This window comes from Castanea sativa, chromosome 7 (assembly GCF_040712315.1).
Source record: "Castanea sativa cultivar Marrone di Chiusa Pesio chromosome 7, ASM4071231v1".
Lineage (NCBI taxonomy): Eukaryota > Viridiplantae > Streptophyta > Magnoliopsida > Fagales > Fagaceae > Castanea > Castanea sativa.
This window is the reverse complement of record NC_134019.1, coordinates 47,054,589-47,079,747: the sequence shown is the minus strand read 5'-3', so window position 1 is coordinate 47,079,747 and position 25,159 is coordinate 47,054,589. Positions and strand designations below refer to the sequence as shown.

The 25,159-nt window shown below is 33.7% G+C and overlaps 3 protein-coding genes across 6 annotated transcripts; all 3 read right to left on the bottom strand.

The window, feature by feature from the left end:
- Window positions 1-3,932: 3,932 nt before the first annotated feature.
- On the bottom strand, window positions 3,933-5,131 carry LOC142644587 (homoserine kinase). Its single transcript, XM_075819165.1, is given in 4 exon segments — window positions 3,933-4,623; window positions 4,625-4,871; window positions 4,874-4,951; window positions 4,954-5,131. Coding segments are annotated over 4 exon segments (726 nt in total). The 3' UTR covers window positions 3,933-4,400.
- Window positions 5,132-7,081: 1,950 nt separating this feature from the next.
- LOC142644678 (glutamate receptor 3.2-like) lies at window positions 7,082-12,565 on the bottom strand. 4 transcript variants are annotated; one of them, XM_075819253.1, is made up of 8 exons: window positions 12,182-12,564; window positions 12,017-12,069; window positions 11,122-11,407; window positions 9,601-10,949; window positions 9,230-9,507; window positions 8,908-8,939; window positions 8,414-8,808; window positions 7,082-7,454 (listed from the first exon to the last, which is right to left on the bottom strand). In XM_075819253.1, the coding sequence occupies exons 3-8, from the start codon at window positions 11,369-11,371 to the stop codon at window positions 7,218-7,220; spliced, it is 2,541 nt and encodes an 846-aa protein (XP_075675368.1). In that variant the 5' UTR covers window positions 11,372-11,407; window positions 12,017-12,069; window positions 12,182-12,564; the 3' UTR covers window positions 7,082-7,217. The 4 variants fall into 4 exon arrangements, with proteins under 4 accessions (XP_075675368.1, XP_075675367.1, XP_075675366.1 ...); XM_075819252.1 differs by having other exon boundaries at window positions 7,082-7,688; window positions 11,122-11,402; window positions 12,182-12,562; XM_075819251.1 differs by having other exon boundaries at window positions 7,082-7,688; window positions 12,182-12,561.
- Window positions 12,566-16,979: 4,414 nt separating this feature from the next.
- On the bottom strand, window positions 16,980-18,755 carry LOC142644631 (putative anion transporter 5). The gene is made up of 2 exons (XM_075819208.1): window positions 17,308-18,755; window positions 16,980-17,074 (listed from the first exon to the last, which is right to left on the bottom strand). Exon 1 carries the CDS (start codon window positions 18,731-18,733, stop codon window positions 17,309-17,311), a length of 1,425 nt encoding a protein of 474 aa, XP_075675323.1. The 5' UTR covers window positions 18,734-18,755; the 3' UTR covers window positions 16,980-17,074; window position 17,308.
- Between the last annotated feature and the right edge of the window lie 6,404 nt (window positions 18,756-25,159).

Sequence of the window (25,159 nt, the reverse complement as noted above, 5' to 3'; positions counted from 1 at the left end):
ATGGGATTGTCACAAAACTTTTTTTTTTTTTTTTTGTTGCTTTTGGGCACTCACGCACGGGCATTGGGTACTCACTGACTCGGGCAGAGGCTGGGCAGAAGGAATTTCGATAATAGTATTGTCGAAATTCCAAAATCTCTCTCTCCTCATTTTTCCTTTTCTCTCTCATACTTTTCTTAGAATTTCGGCAACACTATTGCCGAAATTCATTCTCTTTCCTCATTCTCCTAAATAACTTCGAACAGTGCCTATAACCACAAAAAACTCCATTTTTTACAATATTTACCCGAAAGACTCAACTTTCCATAGTATGTAAACATTCCAATAAAGCATGGAAAATCATTTTAGCCTTATCTCCACAACATTTTTAGGCTGGGTCTAAGAGTATTAATTTTTTTTTTGATACACACACTATATTGTTGGCATAAATCCACTTTTGGTCTCTACATTTTGACCTTATTTCTATTTTGGTCTCAACATTCTTATTTTACAGTTTTTAGTCCCTAAATGAAAAAAGCATTCCATTTTGATTTCTACCGTTACTCACTTAACGGAAGTATTCTACACGGCAAACGGAATATAGTGCTGACACACTTAATGCTAACGTGACCATTTTAATAATAATAAAAAAAAATTATTTGGCAATTAATAAATGACAAATCAACATTTTGATATATTAAAAAAAGCCACATTAAAAAAAATAAAAAAATAATTAAAATAAACATGATTTTTTAAAAATAAAATAAAATATTCTTTTCATTATATATATTTTTGGAAGACATGTTATTCACTAGAACATGATTGTATGTTCTTCCCTGAACTCTCTCTCTCTCTCTCTCTCTCTCTCTCTCTCTCTCTCTCAATTGAAAACCCCAAATCTTAATGGTTTTGTGGGTATTTTTTTCAAATTTGGGTGGGAGTTGTGTTTGTTATTGTTGGTGTGGTTGAGGGATTGAGCTGGGTTTGTTCGATTTTTTGGGTATTTTGTTCATGATTGTATTGATTAAATTTATGGATTTAAATCTATTTTTTCTTGTGTATAATTTGGTTTATGCATATATGTGGATTGATTTTGTTTTGTACAATATTCATTTATGATTTTTTTGGGTTCAATTTTCTTGTGTTCTTGTGTTTGATTTTCTGGGTTTGTACGATTTTTTTGGGTTTGTGCTCTTGTGTGTTCTTGATGAAGAGGATGTCAGATTTTAATCATGTGTTGTTGACTTCTAATTCAGTTTTTTCCTTTATTTTGTTAAAATTGATAAATTAATTTTTAGGCGTAAATGCACTTTTAGTCTCTATATTTTGACCCGATTTCTATTTTGGTCCCTACATTTTATTTTTACCACTTTTAGTCCCTAAACCAATTAACGCGTGATATTTAGGTCCTTACCGTCATCCAACTAACAGAAAATGCTGACATGACTAACGGCACAGTAAAATAATAATTAAAAAATCTATTTTGGCATTAAAAAATTTCCACGTCAGCTTTTAAATTAATTTTAATTAAAAAATTAAAAACATAAAACTGTTTCTTTTTCAAAATTTTCAGATCTAAAACTGATTTTTTGTGTGTTTGAAACTCGTCACCTCTAGAAACTTTCTTTCAGATCTGTGTGTTTGAAACTTGCTTTCAGATCTGAAACTCATCGCCTCTGGAAAGCTCGTTAAGGTGAAAAACTTGTTCAAGCTCGCTCCTGCCGCTCCGGTGAAGAAGTCCTCAACCGTTTCTGCTCCGGTGAAGCCTAAGTCCATTGCAAAGCCGAAGGCAACCAAAGTGGCTCCCAAGGCAAAGAAAGTTTCAACCAAGCCAAAGCCAAAGCCAAAGGCAAAAGCCGTAGCGTCTATGAAGCCTAAGGCGAAGTCCGTGACTGCAAAGCCAAAGCCAAAGGCGAAGGCAAAACCAGTTGCGAAGCCAAAGGCGAAGGTGGCGAAGACTTCAACGAGAACAACTTCGTCGAAGAAGGCGGCGCTGGCAAAGAAAGCACCAAAGCCGAAGAGCATGAAGTCTTCGGCGGCAAAGAAGAAAGCTCCGGCGAGCGTGAAGTTAGGGTCTGGTTCCGTCTCGGTGGAAGAGAGTTTTGTGTTGTGTTGTGGTTTGTTTTGTTTCTAATGGGGTTTAGGACTTGAATCTTTGTTAGATGTTAGAAGTTAGAACGCTAACAACAAAGATTTCATCTTTCGTTTTTGGGTATTGTTTAGAAAGTTGGGGTTCTTTGATTAAATTTTGATTGATTCGTACAGCTTTGAGTCCGATTCGCAAAGAATCATTGAATTCTGCTGGGCATTATTGAAGCAGGAAAGGATCCATTCTTGTATACTTTACTGTTGCAGGGTTTGTTGTTGTTGTTAGTCTGATCGGTGTGGGTTTGTTGTTGTTGGTTTGGGTGTGGTTCAGTTTGATCTATTTTGTTATTGTTGATGTTCATGTTCTTTGATGTTCATGTACTTGATTCTGGGTTTGTTGGTTTGGGTGTGGTTCAATCTGATCTATTTTATTGTTGTTGATATTCATGTTCTTGATTCTGGGATTGTTCATGTTCAATTTTTTGTTTTTAATTTTTTTATTTAATTAAAATTAATTTAAAAGCTGACGTGGCAATTTTTTAATGCCAAAATAGATTTTTTTAATTATTATTTTACTGTACCGTTAGCCACGTCAGTATTTTCTGTTAGTTGGGTGACGGTAAGGACTTAAATGTCACGCGTTGATTGGTTTAGGAACTAAAAGTGGTAAAAATAAAATGTAAGGACCAAAATAGAAATCGGGTCAAAATGTAGGGACTAAAAGTGCATTTATGCCTAATTTTTAAAATCCTTAGCTAACGTGAATCTGACGTGGTATTTAATAAACAACAAATAAATTTTATTATTATTATTATTTTAATGGCCACGTCAGCATTAAGTGTGTCAGCACTATACCCTATTTGCCATGTAAGATACTTCCCTTAAGTGGAATGATTTTTTCATTTAGGGACTAAAAGCAATAAAATAAAAATATAGAGACCAAAATAGAAATATGATCAAAATGTAGGGACCAAAAGTGCATTTACGCCTACATTGTTAATTTGTTATGATTTTATGAGTTAGAGTAGGACCAAACCTACACATCTTGAGAAGATTGATCAAGAAAAGTCTTACTCCCTTAAAAATTAAAACTGAAGAAGCCTTACTATGGTATTTTGTGTAATAGTTAACCTTTCGAAAAAGTCATCCCATATGAGACATCCTAGTGTTTTCAAAGTAAACATTTAGGTTCAAATTTCTTATTCTCCAATTCTTAAATTATAAAAAGAAAAAGAAGAAGAAGAAAGGTTATATCCAACCGTTACCTAAGGTTATAAATCCAATAAGGGAGAGGCTTGGGTCCATCCATCCTCTGAAGGAGATTGTGCTTTCTCTTCTTCTTCTTCTTTCTTTTTGTTTTTGCTTAAATGAAAGGAGAGCTTTTATTAAGAACAGCCAGAGAGGGGAAGAGAGGAAAACGCAAAGAGGGTTAGATGCAAAAAAGGCCTACAAAAGCCAGGGGAGGAACCCAGCCTCATTCTAAACAACCCATGGAAAAGAAGGCGGGCCATGTCCCACAACTAAAGACCCAAAGATGGAAGTAGCTAAGGACCACACCACAGAGAGCCACATGGAGCAACATTCTTTTCTTTTTAAGGTGTTTTCTGAATAGCATGTGAAGGAAGTGAACTAGTCATACATAGGGCTTCTTGATCCAAAATGCATACTCAAATTTTTTTTATGCATGCTGTGGCAAGCAATAAAGGGAATATGTGACATAATTCTATACAGCCTAAAGAATAAGCAATTTTTCTATGCATACAGAGAAATACTTCAAGATTCAGTTTTTATTTATCTAAGTGAATTGGGAGATGTGGTAACAGAGATAATCGTAAAGTAAAAAAAAAAAAAAAAAAACCAAAACCAAAACCATAGGAAAATATAAAACATCTTCTTAACAAAGGAAGAACCTAATTTTAACTGGTAGTTAGTGAACAATTGTCAAAATTGGTTGCTGGTTTCTGCTACACTCAACTGTTAAATCAAAAACCAAATCCGAAATCAATGATGCTTCACCAAAATACAAAATTTACCCTCTATTGCAATCATCACAATCATCTAGGCTTGCATTGATTTTGCTTCTACATCAAAGCCAAACACCAAACCAAAGCTTTCACCCAAAAAAAAAAAAAAAAAAATTTACCTTCTATTGCATTCATCATGATCGTCCAGGCCTAGGATTAGGAATAAATTTCGTTTTTGGTGAAACCATTGATTTTGGTTTGGTTTATGCAAAACTCTACAACAAAGCAAAGCAAAACCAAACCAAAACCAATGCTTTCAACAAAAATAAAATCTACCCTCTATTGCAATCACCATCATCATCATCATCATCATCTAGGCTTGCTATCAACAAGCCTAGCACCCACCCGATCAAGCTGATTCAGTGCCCCCACCGCCTTCAATCCCCCTTCTCTCCAAAATGCAGCCCTCATTTTCTTAGTTGGAGCCTCGAATTCAGGGCTTACCTATACAAAGTAAAGATCTTTCTTTTCAGGGAAATTCAACTTCTTCAAATCCAAGGGCTCGTAGTTTCGAATCAAAACGAAGCCTCCCATTATCGGCGTGATAACCGGAAACCTTCTCCTCCAATTTCAATCCGGCGAGCACCAGCCCCTCCTTCTAGAGCTTCCCACTGAATAGTTCATTGACTGCGATTGCTCCGGCGGCAACGCTAGATCCGAGTCCACTACCTAAAGGCAAGCCTTTTCCTAGCGAGAAAAGTAGTCCAACCGATCGGATTCCGAGCATGTTCATGACCTCAATCACGGCGATTCCAACGCAATTAGAGAGAGGATCACGGATATTTGCGTGATGGCGATCTCTCCGGGGCGGACGGAGAGGGAGACGAAGTCTCCGAGACCGTCAACGGCGAAGCCAGGCTGAGGTAGGCCACGGTGGCAGGAGCAAAGGTTTTGACGGAGGCGAATACGGGTTTGGGTTCGGGTATGTGGGTGGGTCTTGAATTCGGAATAGGGAGGTTGCAGTTGCAGCGTAAAGAGTTGAGCTTGAGAGTGGGTGAGATAAGATTCAATGTAGAAGGAGGTTGATACCAAAGAGCCATTGCTTTGTTTTTGGGTTTTTTTTCCAAAATAGCACTGAATTTCAAACAATTTTGTTAGTTAGTATGTTTTCAAAACAATTTAGCAAAATAATATTTCGAGTGCAAGGGACTCGATTTGGTTAAGATATCATCAAACCAAAGACCCAAAGTCAACGAAACATTATCAAACATCATTGCCTAGAGCTTGGTCGCTGCCGCCACCTCCTCTTGGAACCTTTGCCGTTGTTGCCTAGGTTCAGTCTGAGCTGAACAGTTTGGGTTAGGGAGATCTGGGTTCGTGGGTTTCTTCCTTCTTCGTTTGGTCTGGGTTTTTTCGTGTTTATTCCTTCTTTGTTTGATCTCTCTGGTCTGTTTGCCTTCTTCGTGTTTCTTCTTCGTTTGGTCTGGGTTTCTGGGTAATTCTTCTGGTTTGTTTTCCTTCTTCGTGTAGTTTGAGTTTCTTCCTTCTGGTTTTATGGAACTCGAGTGTGTAATGCTTGATTTCCATGCATGGAACTCGAGTCTGTAATGCTTGATTTAGTGCACCAAAATCAAGTTCCTTGCACTTGAGATGTTAGCTTGCTAAATAGTTTTGAAAACATGCTAACTAACAAAATTGTTTGAATTTTAGTGTTATTTTGAAAAAAAAAAAAAATCCCTTTGTTTTACCAGCCTTTTGCTTTGCTTTTAGCTTAGCACTCAGTCACACAAACACTGTGATAGTGAGAGTGAGAATGAGAGAGGCTTGGGGCCAATATACAATTTACAAAAAAAACTACCTTAAATTTTGGATCAATGTTTAGGTACTACTAATTTTTTTTTTTAAAGAAAATTTTGATTTGCTCCTTAATAAACAAAAAAGTTACTTTTTTTTTTAAGAACAAAAAAATTGCTTGATATTGTGAAAATTTCCAACATTTATCTCCATTTTTTACTACTAATTTTTAGCATATAGGACATTGTGCATAAATTGTCATAATGTAGTGTGAGATCAAGTGTGAGACTTATGCAATTAAGACAAGCTATTGGAAGTTTTGTTTTGGTTTAAAAATTGATAAGACAATTGGTTGACTTGAAGCAGGAAACTTTGAAACAGTATTAAGTGTCTTTGTACTTAGAGAGCAAATTTGATGTACTTTGAAAAATTTTGGTAATATCTTGTATTAGCCAAAACCTTTACCATAGATTAATCTAGTAAATAGTACTTTGTGTAACATCTAAATTTTAGGGTACATTTGAATGGAGGGAGAGTTTCTCCTTGGTTTCTGTCTCTCTCTCTCTCTCTCTCTCTCTCTCTCTCTCTCTCTCTTACCTATCTCTCTTTTGATGGTTCTATCCCAAATATAAATAATTTTTTTTTTAATGTCTCTTTTAATGGTTAGATATTTACAAATTTGAACAAAATAGAAATGGAATCAAACATTGGTTAAATAGAAATGGAATCAAACGTTGGTTTAAAGGGCAGGGTCTCTAACCTTGGTACAAAAAGAAAACAACTCCAAACTTTTAGTCTTAGAATTGTAAGAGCATTGGCATAGGTGTGCCAAATGCCAAATTTTTGGCATTTGACACATCCAACACCAAAATCTTAGCTTCCTGAAGTGTTTCAAATCTCAAAAAATTTTCCAACATGCTATAGTATCGCTCTATTAATAGAACGACATTGTAGCAAAATCTCAAAATTTTTATTTCTTTTTTATTCACCTTGGTGAGCCCTCTCTCTTTCTCATTTATTGTTTACTCTCTCTTTTCCCCTCACATGTCTACGTTTTAATATTTGTATATATTATTTTAATGTATAGAATTGAAGAATAAAAGATGTGATGTATGATGAATTGTAAAATGATATGCTAAAATAATAAAGTAGCATTTTTGGTGTTAAAATGACATTTTTAGAACATCTGATGTTGATGCTAACAAAAGAGAGTATTGATATTTGAACCAAATACATTTGTGTAGACCATCAAAATCTTACAACAATACAAGCTGAAGTATATACTATAACAAACAAAATGATCTCTACTTGAAAAGCTATTTGAATTTCATAACCTGTTGCACCTATATCTTGCTTGAAAATTAGTGATATAATTAGGACAAATTAAAATTGTTAGTGAACTGAAATCTCGCAGTCATGCCTCTGCTGAGAACTGTCCATTTGAGTTCTCTTAGATTCATCTTCTTTCACACGACTACTTGATTGCATTTCTTCACGTTTTCTTTTTGACTTGCTTTTGTACACATCTTCCTTTTCATCAGCAAATGATAGGAATGTCCGCACACGTGCTGAATGTGAGCCAGCACCTCTAGAAGGATCGGATTCTTCAGGAATTCCATGCCTGCTATACTGGCATAATATCAAGCAAAAGTATATAAGAAGAGCAAGAATACATGCTGCCCCACAGATGAGAAATAGACCCAAGAAGCTTTCTAATTGAAGCTCATCTGATTCATTAGCCTGGGAACCACAAGATTTCCTTGACAACCACTTGTCATGGATCCTTTGGAGTTCACCATTCTCTGATAGGGTGAGTATGGCGGTAGACAGGTCCAAGGCTAAAGGGGAGTCTCTTGGAAATGCCTTAATAAGAACACAAAAAGTATAAAAATCAATTGAACTAAACGAATGTATTTAAGAAGATTATATTGGTATCAATATTGACTGTCAAAAATAATGAGCACAGTAGATACTGAAAAATTCCCACAGACATGAGCCAGTTAAATTATGGTTTCTGAGAAGATTGATGATGTGTTATTAGAAAACTCAAGCAAAGATATAGTTCAATGGCCATGAATATCAGTTTTTGTGCTCTATTTCAAATGCTTTATACTGAAACAAAACTGAGGGTCAGGATATGGCCAACCTTTAAAAGAAAACATCTTATTTTCAAAGCAATCATTCATTAGCTTCTCTTAAAGAGAAGTATGACACCAGCTCTTAGTGCAATTATTTCAATGGTTTATAGTTCATCTAGATGCCATTCTTATTTCTTTGCTTCCAAATAAACCCATATTCTTTTTTGTTTACCCCATCTCTGTGTAAAGAATATGGTTCTATCCACCTTGATACTGTCAAATAAAATATTCTATATATATATTTTAATTTTAACTGTCAGTGCTTTGGTTACTTACCAATTCACTTTTGTGCTAACTAACCTGCACACACATCAACCTTCAAGCATTTAGAATCCAGCTAAAATTTTACACAAGTTTCTATTCAAGGCCATATAATTTGAAAGATAAAATCAACTGGATGAGCAGGTGTAGAAATGACAACTAAATTAATCTACGTGTTGAGATACTTACAAATCCCCACCCGCTTTTGGTGAACTCTTGGCCTCTAATTTTAAACTTGCAGTGGTCTGACAGGAAGAGCTCTATATATGGCTCTTCATCAACCACAGCAGCAACAGTTCTGTTCTCAAGGGCAACAGCATATTCTTCTGGTGAGCCAAGAGCAACTAGTCTAGATTTTGGGATGTTGAGTTCCTCCATCAAATAGTTTTCAGCAAAAGATCCTACTTGGAATCCTATCCGTTCAGTGCTAGTCACCAAGGAATCAATTCCTGTGATGGGGGAGGAAAGCTGTTGCACTGTGAGTATTGATGTCAGGCTTGCTGTATAGCTTGAGTTGATTATGAGAACCACAAAAAGCCAGATGATAATCACAACACGACCAAGTGTGCTCACTGTATTTTCTCCTGGAAATTTGAAGAATCCAGAGTTGGCACTATTGGGTAAGGTACTGTTAAGATCCAGTAAATTAATATATTGTAGACTGTCAAAATGGAAATACTTACTATGCGCAAAAAACATGGTAGAGAAGCTAAACCTGCAAGATTAAAAAAAAAAAATGGCAGATGAGACATTACAGAAAGAACTATGTTAAGATGATGCAAAAAATTCACTTGTCTGTGTTGAACCCCATTGTCAGGTTAGATACACCATGACTGGTTCTTTTATTGTTCATTCATGTGAGGTACACAAAATTTTTATTTTAATTTATTTTTGGCACATTCAACAGAAGTTAGATGCTGGTCTTTCCTTAAACATGAAAGCCATATGTTGATACCATGTACACAAAAATTTCTGTCTTATATGTCCAATGTGCAAAGTACTCACCATAGTATTGTGGCTATTTGTTTCCTAGGAGGTCCTCGGAATTCATCATTTATTCTATGTTCAAGAATCCACACAACAGTTCCAATAATAAGGAAAAAAACTGCTGTGACAGCCCACATGGATGGAGTAAATGGTCTTAAGAATGTCCAGGCACTTGAATTTGACTTCTTGACAGGGGCCACCACAACTAGTCCTGACTCTATATATGGCTGAGTAAAATCCACTATCTTTGTTCTGTTTGGGACAATTGCAATGTCACCTACAACAGCATCAAAAACCTACAAAACAAAGTCACAGGATCACTTGGAGCCATATACAATGTTTTATCTGTAATTGTAAGAAAAAAAAATTTCTCATTAAATTATACTCACATTTGTTGTGATCATATTTACAAGCTCAGAGTAGCTTGGATTCTTATGACCATCTCCAAAGAGAATGAACCTATATGGAACTGCATAAGGAAGCAACTTTATGGCAGCAAGGAAGACATCTATGCAATATCCTTGGACCGTATCAGTACCATTTACTCTTGATCGTGAGACAAAGTCCTGATAACTAACTCGGTTTGGAACTCCAATTCTCAATGGCCTTCCATTGTTTGCAAAAACCCATCCACGAGGCTTCTCTGTAGTTCCTCCAGGCCATACCACACTGTCTAATTGCTGACTCGAACTAGAACGGTTTGGTGGTCTTGTATAAAGTGTCTCCGGGGTCACAACAGATAGTCCAGAATAATTAGACCAGTATCCAATCTGCCTATGACCAGTTTCAATCACGTTAAGGATATCAAATGAAGGATGGAATGGAGATCTGTCAGGACTAAATTGAATAGGTCCCGTCAAACCTGTCATATTGGTCCGCAATATGTTGTCAAGCAGCTGCTTCCCCCCATCAAAAATGCTTAACGCACTAAGATTCAGAGTCCCTTTCCCCATACGATTTAAATAAGAACCGTTGGAGAATGAAATTGTTCCTTGCTGATCAAGCAACAAATCTACTGCACGAGCAATCATCCAAACAGTATCATAGGCATATAGACCGTAAGGGTTGAACCCAATAGAATTATTACTCAGCTTTTGCCACCGTGACATAAAAGCACTTTTCCTTGTTGAATTTGGTGTGTGTGGACGAAGTGTCAGAACTCCTTGGATAGAGTGTGCAGTTTTTGAAGGAAGTGGTGAGACTGAATCTAGAACAGTAGATAGCCAAGTGGAAGCTATCCAAACATACCCATGATCCATCATTCCAAGATTCTGGGCCTCCTTGAAAACCAAGAGACCTGTTTTGGAGTAGGTATGTAAAACAATTACTCGAGCTTCCATCATTTGAACCTTTACTAGTTGATCTCTAACGTCACTTTGTGTTGCTGTAGGGTCCGGGGGAAGTGCTGCTTTATAAGTAATTTTGCAGCGTCTTTCTGCAAGTTTATCACCTAAAGCAGTAATACCATTTCGGCTCTGATCATCATCGCTATAAACTGCAACAATCTCTCCCCAACGAAAATAACTAATCATATCAGCAATAGCAGTCATCTGGAATTCATCATTGGGTGCTGTTTGTATAAAGTAAGGGTATTGCAGACGTGATAGGGTGGGATCGAGTGCTGTGAATGACAATAAAGGAACATGGAGTTCATTTGCAAGATGTGAGAGTACATGGGCCATCACAGAATGTTGTGGACCAATTATAGCTACTGTGTCAGTCTCCATGAACTTTAATGCTGGAATCAATGAAGAAATGCGAATCATGAACATTATTGTCCAACCAAAAATATAAACTTCTACTTAAACAAAAAGAAGCCAAGTACTTATGAGGCCAAATTAAGAAGAAAGCAGACAGCTAAAATAAACAGGCAAGAAGTATTCACGAAAAAGAAAAGTAGAAAAGTTTACCCCCAATGATGCCAAGAAATCCACTAAAGTTGGAATCATGCATAAGTATAGACAATTTAGTTCCACCAAGAATGCTTGGATCAGAATTTATGTCATCCTCAGCAGCCTTAATTGCAATCTGTGATACCTTCCCATTGATCGTGCTAAATGTGAAGATAGCTCCAACATTAACTACATCAGGTCTTGAAGCCCCCTCAGAGAATATTCCAATATAGAGAACAAGAATTGACACATGCCAAACCAGATTCATGGTGATACTAATTGATAAGCCTCACTGCTGACTGTCCTGAATGAAACAGACCACACTTGCCAGAATGAAAATAAACATAGGAAATTTGCAAACAAAGCTACCAAAAGGTCCAAAACACACTGAATATCTCCCACATCAGCATCATAAGCAACTTATACTAGTATAGGAGCATCTCCAATCAAAAGAAAATGAACTTAGGAAATATGCAAACAAAGCTACCAAAACACAATGAATATCTCCAACATCGGCATTAGAGGCAACTTATACTAGTATGGTAGCATCTCCCATCAAAATTAAATTTAGGAACACCACCTTAGTGTCCTTGTTCAAGGCAATTAATATAGCTTAATAAACTCAAAGACAAAGAAACTGAAAAGCATTAGGCAATCCAATATGCTCAGGAAATCTTGAAAAAGAAAAAGAATCACCCTTCTAAGTTCTGAGTGACATTCAGGGCCAAAGGCAATTAAATTAATTAAATTTACAATTTGCATTACTTTAACCCCCAAAAGCAACAGGCAGACAATGAGAAACAAAAAACACAATTTTGTCCCACAAAAACAGCTAACTTTAAATATAAGAAGTACCCATGAATGGTTAGTACTTCAGGCAACTGCAAAAAGTTCACAAAGATTAGATACGCACCTTAAAGAGAGAACATTTGGAAGGAAGAGCTGTAAGACAAACCACCTCCAACTCTAAAAAGAAGGAAAGATACATTAATGCAAAAGAACCAGTGTTAGAACGACTGAAAAGGAAAGAGTAGCGAATACAAATATAAATAAATAAAATAAAAAAGAGAACACTCACAAGAGAAAAGCTTGAGTGCAAAACATAAGGAGGGAACAAAAGCCACTTAGCTCAGCAGTAACCACTTTCCTATTATTTAATTATGGTGTGAGAGAATACTAAAGGATATAGAAAGAGAACAACTTGATGAGTTGGGTTTCCACCTTGTGGAGGGTGTATCTGAATCATGACTTTTGAGTTACACTCTACTTCTTGTGTCAGTCACTCTCTCAAGGGCATGGTTGAATCCTTTTGGAGAAAAGAGACAATGATAACAGAATATCTAAGGCAAAGTGTGGGATGGAAGTCCAGTACCAGTAAAGGACCATGTTTCTTTGATAGGTTTATAGTTTGGAAAACGAAGGGAGTGGTGATGAAGCAGCGATGTTGATGCGCAGTGAAGACAACAAGACAACAAGCAAACTGGCCAACCAGAAAGGAGTTTTCCACTAATAAGCAATTACTATAATCAATTAAAGGTTAAATCAATGAAGCTTTTTGGCTTTGTTATTAGAGCTCCACAGCAGTGGTGCTAAAAATTTAGCAATTTAGCTCCATTAAAAGTTACTTTATCTATTTTATTTATACACATGCTGCAGCAGTGGATCTATTTTAGCTTTTAACACAATAAAATAATATAAATATCACAATAAAATAATATATCTACCACAATAAAATAATACATCTCACTACAATAAAAACACCACAATAAAAAAGGTAATGTGAACACAAAATAAAAAATTAATTTTTTTTTAGCTCTCATGAACAGTGCACATCTATCTATAGATGTGCACTAAGAAGAATGAAATTTAAAAAATATAGATTTAACCATTTCTTTGCATCTTCTTTTTGGTGTTTTGGTAGAGCTAAAATAGCTATATAGCTATTTAGCTCCACTGCTGCAAGTGCTCTTAGTTGTTACTCGTTAAAAAAAGATGGAGTATTATGTCGGTCGTATTCAAAGTAGTAATTTTCTATTGTATTCCAAACTCCAAAGTAGTAAACTAGTAATTATCTTGGGCATATTCCCACTCGGTATAGTGGGAAAACTAGTAAATATTTTTCATATTACAGTAATGAATTAAACCTTCCTCTCATCTATTTTCACTGTGACTTCAATTATTCGGACTTACTAGTATATGAGAGGATGTCCTCGATATAACAGGTGTATAAAACATCCCATATTTTATGTTTGTAGGGTCCACTTTAATGTGAGGGGAGCATTATACTCCATTACACCTTATAACACCCGGTTGTGAAGCCTATAACTGTATGAAACACAAAATGTGAGAGAGAAAATACATATATACAGGGAGAATGTATTTTTTTTGCATTAAATATATGAATCTACTATTAGAAATACATGGTTAAATGTTAAATTATCGATTCTTCCATTGGTTAAAGCTTTTGGGAAAATCGGTAATTTAATATAGTATTAGAGTAGAAAATCTTGAGTTCGAAGTTTTTGGGACAATCAGTAATTTAACATCCACAAATTCTAAAAAGAATAATGTATACATCAAAAAGTTTGAAATAATTATGGATGTATGTTGGACAGTGGCGGCTCCGAGAATTTTTTTAAGGTGGTCCTTAAGAAACTTAAATTATACAAAATCTAATAAAAAGATAATTTCATATATTGACAAAAACACACACACAAATACATAAAATCTTACAATTTCCTTCTATAAATCTTTTTATTTTGAAATCATTACATGATAGGCTCATTATCAATGTTGCAAGTTACATCTCTTCAAAATTTTAGTTAAATAAAAATTTTCTTGGACTTTTATTTTTGTTTGTAAAGACTTAATATATTGTTAAGTGGACCAAAGTTTAAGAATAAAAATTGGCTACAAACTTTGTTGTAGTCACTCTCACTAAATGAATTAACATTGTTATATATTTTGAAAATCTAATCAATAAATTACATGTTCTCTATATTCTGAAAACACGTTAAAATTTCATGCTAATCGGATGTTATTTGTCATTCGATCCATAAAACTATCTTTTATAATTTTGAAATGTTGCAAGTATGAAAGATTTAAGAAAAAAATGTAATTAAATAATAAATTTGTTAAAATTCACGTCTAATAAAAAAATATTGAATAAAGTTATAGTTTTAATTTACAACCATATTTGTTGTCAAATTTTGTCCAAGATTTAATTATATTGGGCCCAAAAGAAAATTTAGAGTGATCACAAAAAATTTTTAAATATAAAAAAATCATAAATTTATAAATAATAATTGTCTTTTTTTACAAGCCAGGGTGGTTTTGTGACCACCAGAACTCTATGTCGAGCCGCCCCCTGAAATTGGATACATGAGATACTTATTTTTTTAAGTTAGCAGGTGCTTAGGTAGACTGTCATCATGTCTAAGTTAGACATGATGACATTTGACTCTTGTAGTGATGATGATATTTGCTATGCTATTAAAAGGAAATGGGAAACGTGCTTGGATAGTTGGATTGTGATTAGATGCGAGGGTGAGCGGAACAGTTTAAGATGTTGTCTCTTTGAGTGGCACAGCCACTTTCTTCTCCAAGATAATCAAATGAATTGGAGCTTGGAGCCTATAGGCTTCTGTGGTTTCACTTTTCACATTCTAATGTCTCTTTTTCTCCTTTTTGTTTGTCAAAAGGAATCTATTGAGTGCATTCTGCGATCTGGGTTAGGAGTAAGGACCCTCTTCACACACTTCACTTTCATCAGTGGATTTGTTGAACAAAATCCTAGGGGACCACTGGAGCAATCAATTCTGAAATGTCAAAATAATTAAAAATTGTTCACAATGTCTTGCCCATATAGGATGTAATTTATGCCTAAGAGGATAAGACATGTAGGTTTACTGGTAGAAACAAGCACCCACAACAAATGTCTGAGTATATAAATGTAAAGCATTGTATCAAAAGATAAAACTTAGATGCTGTTTCTCCACTGTTGCACCTTAAATTTTGTTAATATATTCAAACATATGCCATTATTGATTAATAAATTATGAAATGTGTTATCTTTAGCTATGTAAGTTATTGATAAATGTCATCATATATTTGAATTTAATTAAAATCTAAGATACAACAAATCTTAGGAATTGTTTGTCATCAAAATATCTCAAGCCATTTTGATGTTGCAACTTTCAAGAAGAGCCCAGACAATTCAGTGACATGTGAAAAGTCAAATATATTGGCAGGTGGGGAATATTATTATTGGGTGGAATAGACAGGGCAAGTGGTGGACCTGGTGGACCTTGTCAGCTCTAAATTTCAAAGGCATCTGCAAGGGTCTCTCAATGGAAGCTCCACCATGTTCTTTTAAAAAGGATCAATTGTCCTAAACATCATTAATTACTGTATTTATAACACCTATGTTTCTAAAGCTTGTAGGGCATATCTAAATTTTAACCAAAATACCCGTGACACTGGCTTGAAAGCGACGCCCATCTGCACATGTCATATATAATGTATGATTAAACATGAGAACTTACTTCTTCTTTTTTTTTAAATAAATATTTTATATAACCACTTCACATATCACACCTATTTTTTTACCATTTACTATCTTCCTTCCTCATCAGGAAATGCAAATAATGAACAAAAAATGCAAATATATAGCTACAGTAGCCAAAATTTTGCATTTAGGCCATTTTGCATGGTCTAATGCAGTGCTCTTATGTGCCTATTTTATTTGTCTCATTGGATAAATAATGGTAGAGATATTTATATAAACTAGTTTGAATTATTGCCCGTTTGGATACCATGTTTTCATGTTTACGTTTTCATTCTTGCATTTTTTTTTTTTTTGGGTTCAATCGCAGTTTTTGACCAATTCAACAGTAAACAGTGCATTCATGCACTGTTTACGAACTCACAAATTTCACTTTTCAGTAACTTTTTCATTAAAAATAGGTCTAACGGCACTATTTACACATTTAAAAATTATTTTGCTACAGTGTTTTCAGTTTTCAACAAAATAAATTCTATCCAAACGGACTCTTAAGATTAGTTTTTTATTGATAAATGATAGAAAAGTATTTGCTTTTATCAATTTTAGAGGTTTTGGTTCCCTTCAAGCAACCAACAAAAAAAATTGGGTACTCAAGCTAACACTCTAGCTAATATAATTATGGCCTTTGAAGTTTGAATTGCTGGCTAAATGGATGCATAGTTATCAAGGCCCTAGTTTTTAATCCATTCAAACTGAAATTGAAATCCGATTAAAGTTTTATCTATGAGGTATTTCATTTTGTAACGTGATATATAGCAATAATAAAATGATGAAAAAGTTTCCGGTCAATCTAATTAGGTGTAAGAGTGAATTAAAAATTAATACAATATTTTAAGAACAAGATGAAGAATATAATTTAAGAAACAGATAAAGAATGAACTCGTGGAGTGCCTGTGTAATTATTAATTAAAAAAAAGAAGAAAAAAAGCATGTATAGCAAAACAAAGCATGTGTGTGTAACACTCTGGCATCAACTGCCTAGAATTTGACATTTCTTGGTAATAGTTCTTTTGCCTATAAGTGCTGTGCTTGTCTTATACGTCCTTTACACAAGGTAAGGACCCCAAACCAGGCACATTTTAAATGACATTTCTTTTAGTTCACTATCTATCAATTTCAAATTCTTTAAGACCATTTTAAATGACACTTCATGGCTTGAAGAATATACAACAAAAAGAAATAATTCATATAAGTGACATCTTAGCCACATTCAAGTTTGATAAGGTGAAGGATGCTTGATAACAATTCTAGGCATTCAGAAGTCTAAAACTAAAAATTGGAGTTTGTGTTCCTTCCATCTGAAGATTTAGGGATTGTACAATTAACATGTCTGATTCACCATATGGTTGCCCAGGTTTACACAGCTCCAGAAAATGCACCTTGATTTTCTGTATGGTGTCAGCTTTGCTTGAACATGTTGAAAAAAGAGGAAATATTTCATTTTCCTGAACTAAGTCTGCTCAATTGTATTGTAGAGATCAGAAAAGCATGAGCAAATGAGCCCAATTTAATTCACAATAAAAATCAACAAATGATTTTTCTAATATTTAAACCAGTCAATGCTGAAATCTTTCACTTTATAGGTTTAATTTACACCCTTGTATATATAATGAGCCGTATGACAATTACAACAAGCTTACCTCAGTCGAAAATCCTCTCTCCGGTTGAGAGTAATAAAAATCCAAGAGAGCTGATGATGCAGAGCACCCCCGGTATCATGAACACTGATTTCCAGCTTTCTGGACTCAAAAGATCTGAATTATCAGTTCTACCAGCTTCAAGAAGCCTCCCAGTAAAATCAACTCCAATAATGCCAGCTAATGTTCCAGCAGTGTTAGAAACTCCCATCACAATTCCTGCATATCTTGGAGCAATATCCATGTGATTCACAGCAAATCCAGCTCTTCCTAGTGCCAGGAAACCAAGTGCCATAGAAGAACAAAAGACAGCCCCACAAGAAGTGTGGAAATAAGGAAGTGCCACCAATGCAACAGAAGCAACTACAAATCCTATTGTGTTTAGGAACTTCCTGGTTCCAGTCACAGACAAGATCCTATTGGTGATCAAGTGGTCAGCAATTACCCCACCAACATTTGAGAATATAAACATGTTAAGAAAAGGTATCATCTTATAAAAACCCATTTCCTGAAGACTAAGCTGGAGGCCTTTTTCAAAATACGTTGGCAGCCAATTCATCAACACATATAATGCATAATGGAATGTGAAATTGTTTACCACAATTGCCCAAACTGGTAAGCTGACTAAGATGCTCTTCCATGGTATTTTAGCACTTCTGATAGAACCTCCTCCATTCTCCACTTTGATCTTCTGACTCTCTTTTATTGACGAAAATAATTGTCCAAAACCAGCAGCATTGGATTTTGGATGCTCAGGCAAAGGAGGGTCACTGGCATAGTTTAACCAAAGCATTGACCATACAGCACCCAATGCTGCTTCAGCAAGAAAAACAGATCTTGGGCCTCTCAGCTTCACAAGGCTTGGGAGGACAAGCATTCCTGCACCTGCACCAAGGTACATCCCAGATGTTGCAAGAGAAACACATCTAGACCTCTCATGAGGTTGAACCCACTGTGCTAAGACAGTGTGGATAGATGGGAAGATAAACCCTTGTGCCATGCCTACAAGAAAGCGGGCTATCACCAAAACTATGACATGATTTGGATCTGTTGGGACAAAACCACAAGTTAATGACCATAACATAAATGAGACGAGGAGAACACATCTTCCCCCTACTCTCTGAGCTGCCCATCCTCCTGCCACTTGTGAACAGGCATATCCATAGTAGAAAGTAGAAAGTATTGAACCTTTAATTGATTGGTTTACACCAGCAGCATCAGCCTCAACAGTGTATGCAATTGAGAAGCCCACGCGTTCTACATAGCAAATAAACGTACTGATGAAGGTTAAAAGGACAATCATGTAACGCTTGGGTAGTTTCATCCTCCTCAATACTTGTTCTTTTGTGGAAGAACCACATTTATTTACACTATTCCCTCTGCCAATAAGCCTTATTTCCCGAAGCTCATGTCTTATCAATCCTAACATCAAGTTCTTCAGGAGAAGATGGCAGCAGTTTCATGCCCTTAACAAACCTCTGTTGAAGAAGATGGTCTAGAAAAAAAAATGGACTTAATAAAAGGAATGTCTATGTCATTTATATCAGCATGTATGCAGATATCAAGGCACTATCAACATGCAAAACATGTTCAAATTGTTTAAAGGAATGTAACAGGCTATTAAACCTTGTAACTGAACAGCTCATAAAATTTAACAGATACTATTTGATGTGCCCGGCGTGTTGGAAGAACTGGCCATTTCAATGGACCCAACTGTCAACCAGGTAAATCCTTGAGTAAAAACCAGATGCAAGTTATTTGAATACATCAACACAATTCACCCACTTCTTCTCACACGTCTAGAAGCAAATGGCAAATGATCCCAAACATTTGTTGGAATTACTTTTACAATCATATGAGGAATTGCTTATTGGTGCAGTATCAGCAGGGAGTCATCACCCAACAACAACCTACGTTATTAGTCCCAAAATTTTGGGGTTGGTTATGGTTATGGATCCTCAAACGACTAATCAAGGAAATGGTGGATCCATTAACAATAAAGTGAATAAATTTTACTTCGGCGGTAAACCTACTTCAATTCTCCACCATGCTCGGGACTAGCTTTGAACAAATATATGAGACTAAATACATGAGGACAAAGCTTGGCTCCAAATTGGTTTGGAACTATTTTTTTCAACTTATTACATATGTATTTAAACAAGTCACATAACTCACTAGAAAAATCATGTCGCTAAAACTACACATGGATGGTTTCTTCAATCACCACATCATGGGATTGGAATAGGGTAGCTCTAAACCAATTTGAAGCCAAAGTTTTTCCAACACGGAATCAGTACCTTAAAAAAGGTACATCAATTTCAATGATTAAGCATTCATGATTATGATTACAAAATTCCATAATCTCCCAATGTTGGATAAATTCTCCAATACATTGTTGCACTGTTGTAGTTATGGATTCTGTCTCTCTACCCTCCTTTTTCCACCTCAGAAACAAGTTTCGAAGATATTAAATTAAACCAGCTCAAAAAGTTGTCATGATTACCTTTTAACGACTATTTTTTAAGCCTAAGAACAACAAACCACGCATTGGAATTATTCATTCAATCAAAGTAAATAACAGGAAAAAAAAAAAAAAAAATCCCCTATTGTGTTAAATATGGCAAACACATTGTAGGCATTTCCAAGAATATTTTAGAAAACAGCTCAGAACAAAACACTTTCAAGCTTCAAAGAGTGACACGTAGTAAAAGATGTAAACCTTGATAACAAAGTATATATTGCGGCTCTAAAACTGACTTTCTGTGCTTTGCCTTCATGTCCCATACCCACACAATTCAGGTGGGAACTTTTTATTACTGTTTTCCAGTCTGTGTAGGTTCCATTTTTGTTACTCTTATGTAAACAAATTCAGAGTTAGTCCTCAAATGACAAAATGGTAATAATCTAGGGAAAAAACTTAGCTCCAAATCCATTTAAAGTTGTTTTCCTCAAATTCACTATGTGACGATTGAATAGATTTATTTGAGGATAACAAAAATGACTTGTCCCACTCCACCTTAAACAGATTTTCCCTGACCCAAAGAGGAGATGGGTGGGGACAGGTTTTGCGCGTCCTCCCTTGAATGCGTGTGTATATATATATTTAACTTATTTATACATATAATATTTTCTATACTTATCTTAGTTATACATTTTTTAGTATTATCTTCAAAAATACCTATGGCCACTTCTGTTTTAGTACTTTCATAATCACCCTTTTTCCTTTATCTTATCAACGTCAGTGCAATCTCATTAATATTAGTAAAATATTTCTAACTTATCCCAAACTTGACTTGATTTGCTACCACCTTGTACGAGTTTTCCCCACCTTAAAGAGGGCACGAGATAGGGACGGAACACCCGTAATTCGATATCACTCTGCTCCATTGCCATTAATCCCTAAAAGCCATCCATATGTAGTTTGATTATGACTTGTTGAATAAGTTATGTAACTTGTTTAAATATAGTTTTCTCAATCATTATATAACCAAATAAGTTTAGAGCCTAATAATATCCATAATTTAGTCACTAAATCTTTTTCTTTTTCTTTTTTTCGTGACTAACGAGATACTAATCACCATAATTTTTTAATTACCAAAGTTGAACCAAAACCATAAAAGGACAAAAATGGAATTAAACTCATATATAAGGAACAAAAATCAAATTAACCCATAGATGAAAGGACAAAATTGTTCAATTTTTGGAATATCAAGAATCAAATTTGAATTTTTTTAGATTTGAAAAATTAGAATTGAACTTAGCTCAAATTTCAAGGACTAAAAATATAACATTTTACCATATTTGTTTTCCTTTTCACATTGTTTTCTCTGGCTTGTTTTTTTTTTTTTCATTTTCAAAAATGAAAAAACATGCGTAGAAAAGCGCATCAAAAAGCATGCCTTGTTTGTGTGTGTGTTTGGTAGATGTTGTAGAAAACATGCACTTTTCTTTCATCTGTTTGATGCATGCATATTTATTGGCTCATTAAAATAAGAAACACGTTTGGATTGCCTCTTCTCCATCCGTTTTCTATTAACTTATGACTTATGGCAAATTATCAGATGAGAACAAAAATATTATTAACCTTTTCAAGTTAGGCCTTGTTTAACTTATATGTAAATCCATGAGTAGACTACATTATCTCTTTATATTTTATACGCACAAGAAACATCAAGACTATTTCATCTATAACAACATTAAAATTTAAGTGTTTTTTTTTTCTCTAACTTTAAAATTATACACAAAATATAAGCTAACAGATCAAAAGGTAAATTACGTCCTATTAATACTAAATTTAGTTTGTATATATAAAATATAGAGAGCATGTATCAGTGTATCTAACAATAAGATTCTTAAAATATTAATTTAATAATTACTAGTATCACGCCAAGATAAATTACACCATATAGCCACAAAGCTTTCGTTATTTATTTTAACATAATTTGGCTATAATGATGTGTAGTCATAACTCATCAACAAGACAGTAAAGGTAGGGTCCTCATGATAGATAGTTTTAACACCACTTTTATGGGAAACTAGTCGTAGACCTGCCCGATGCGAGAAGAAATTTGATATAAATATGTTTTATTGGATAATTATTGAATTAATATATTAGATTGTATATTTTTAAAAGTCAATATGTGTGTTATTTGAAATTATGTTTTATATTAGAAGTTGTGGTGTAACAACTAACAAATTAAATATATTTTGTTGTTGGGTATTATTTATAATGAAATATGTAGGAAAATACAACGTAATAAATTTTATATAAAAAAAATTTACCGTGTGAGTGTGAGAACTATTAGACTAAGTTCTAACTATGTATACTTTGTTTATTACTATACAGATGTATGTGATTCAATACTTATAAGAATATTTTTCTTCAAAACATAGATCCACGTCTCTTTCTTCCACACAATTGAAACTAAGTGAAAAAGTATATAGAGATAGCTATGCGATAGATCATAATCAATAAATCATATATCATAGAGTGGAAATATAAAATAAAATAAAAGGCAAAAGGCAAACTTTATTTCATTATATGAACATATGAACAAATCCTGCAATATATAACTCTTCAAATTCATAAACAACATGATTACTTAGATTTTATAGTAAAATAAGATCAATCCATTCATCATGACATTGCTGTATACGTTAGATATAATTATATAAAAATCATGTTTTGTTGATCATGTTTCATAAACCAAAAGTATCATCTATACATTTAATAAAATCCTTAAAGAGTAACACATGCGAATTCTTAATTTGAACAGCCGATTATATATATATATATATATATATAGAGAGAGAGAGAGAGAGAGAGAGACATATATAGATGGTAGTGGAGGGGGATGGTGGGTTTTGAACCACAAATAGGGGACACCATAAAGAATGTTGCTAGGCTATTACTTGAACCCCAAAAAATTAATCTAAGGGACTAGACATAAGGATAATAGGAATTTCAAAAAAGAATCAACCAAATTCCTTAAGTTTCTATACATAAAAACATTAATAGCATAATGATGCTCTAGAGTAAATTGAATTTTTTTTTTTTTGGCTTTTTCCTTAAAGATGATCAACTAAACAAAGTAAAACCTTACCAAGAAAGCTCAAATTAGCTAAAAATTTAATGGTGGAGATTCCTATTATTTGTAATAGAATGAACAAAATAAAAACCACAAACAAATTTGAGAAAAGACACATTAGATTTCTAAAAGAAATTTTACCAAACATATGGGATGTAATATTAACAAAATTATTGCACTGGAAACTTTTTGACACTTTACAAATAAACACAACAAATGTTCATTATAAATATGTTTCGTATCAATATTAGGAATTTCCACAACAATGATAGGCCAAATAAAATTGCATTAACAATTCTAAGTCTCAATAAAAAATAACAAAAGTCAATATCATTGAAAAATTTGGAAAGGAAAACAACAAAATCACTTCAAAAAATGCAAGAACACTAAAAGAAAGGAAAACGAAAAAAAAAAAAAAAAAAATTATTGTGCATTTTGTTTACCTCAATGGTCTTCCTATTGTTGCCTTAACATTAAAAGTTTCTAACAAAAGTAATTGATGTATTATCAAAATAGTGAAAACTAAAGCTTGATTGAAAAATATGGAAAGCAATTAGTATTGTGCTAATTTTTTTTGTTGTAGATGACGGGTGATTGTATCTAGAATGTGCATTGGTATATATAACACTGTAAAACTTAAATAAATAATCAGTGTATGAATGAAAGAAAGATAAGGTTGTGAAAAACCAAAATTTTGGAAGAGAAAATACTATAACGGTAGATAAACAAAGAGACACTTAATGCTTGAGGTCTTCTCAAAATGGTGAAGCTAAAGCTTGATTGAAAAATATGAAAAACAATTAGTATTGTGCTAAATTTTTTGTTGTAGATGATGGGTGATTGTATCTAAAATTTGCGTTGGTATATATAACATTATAAAACTTAAATAAATAATCAATGTATGAGTGAAGGAGAGATAAGGTTGTGAAAAACTAAAAGTTTGGAAGATGAAATACAATAACGTTAGATAAACGATGAGACACACTTGAAATGTTAATTTATCTACTAAAAAGATAATGAATTATTCAATTTTAATAATTCATTAGAAAGAAAAAAACAAAAGGTTGAAATCGATTAGGGTAGTTGAATAATCAAATATTTGTATCCAATGAATAATAATGTTTGTCCATGACCTATATTTAATTATTTTATATGAGAAAAATGATTTAAAAAGAAAAAGAAAAAGAAAAAGAGTATGATGTGACTGATGAGGTGGTTCAACAAAAGCATAGCAATATTAATTGTTACGTCTCAGCTTTTATGTAATACTAGTAAGTTACCCGTGCAATGCACGGATAATATTGTAATTTTTTATAGCATAATTGTTATAAAATTTTATTAGTAATGAGTTCATAGTCAATTTTAATAATTCATTGAAATTAAAAAGAAGAAAACAAAAGGTTGAAATCAATTAGGATAGTTGAATAGTCAAATATTTGTATACAATGAATAATAATGTTTGTCCATGACCTTATTTAATTATTTTATATAAAAAAAATCATAAAGAGAAAAATGATTTAAAAAGAAAAAGAAAAAGAGTATGATGTGACTGGTGAGGTGGTTCAACAAAAGCATAGCAATATTAATTGCTACGTCTCAACTTTTATGTAATACTAGTAAGTTACCCGTGTGATGCACGGATAATATTGTAATGTTTTATAACATAATTGTTATAAAATTTTATTAGTAATGAGTTTATCATAAAAAGTAACAATTATAAATTGCAGACACATATTCATTATAATTATTCAATTAAGTAATAAAAAAAATACCTTTGAAGAAAAATTATAGAATAAAATTTCTTATAGAATATGTCTTTTTCTCTCCATAATTCTAAAACAAAATACACATCTCAAACACCCACGGTTAATCACATCGTTTACAAACCCACAAATTTACAACATCCGACCTTGACATCAAAATCATAATCGCCGTTGTCACTCAATATAAAACGCAAGCCCTCCTTCCTTGGTTGTAACTAACTCAAACAGAGTAGGAGTAGATGAAGTAACAATGTTAGAGTTAGGTAAGTGTCGTCGAAAGATTAAAGATAAATGACATAATTTTTTGTCTATATGTATTTGACATGGGATAGCATGAAGGGCAATAGGTAGATATATATAAAGGGTTAGAAGTGCAAGAGGTGAAAAGAGTGAATTAAAATGCAAAGTGTTTTGTGTGTATGTGTGAGAAATGAAATATCTTCAAATATTGAACCAAATAATACAAAGAATATCTTTTTTTAATTAGAAAAGTCTTAAAACATT

Coding starts and splice junctions, on each gene's coding strand:
- LOC142644678 (XM_075819252.1), bottom strand. CDS start 11,371: ATGAATCTGGTTTGGCATGTGTCAATTCTTGTTCTCTATATTGGAATA. Junction 8,940..9,229: donor CAAATAGCCACAATACTATG/GTGAGTACTTTG, acceptor TTAATCTTGCAG/GTTTAGCTTCTCTACCATGT. Junction 7,689..8,413: donor CCAAAAGCGGGTGGGGATTT/GTAAGTATCTCA, acceptor GTTCTTATTAAG/GCATTTCCAAGAGACTCCCC.
- LOC142644631 (XM_075819208.1), bottom strand. CDS start 18,733: ATGTTAGGATTGATAAGACATGAGCTTCGGGAAATAAGGCTTATTGGC.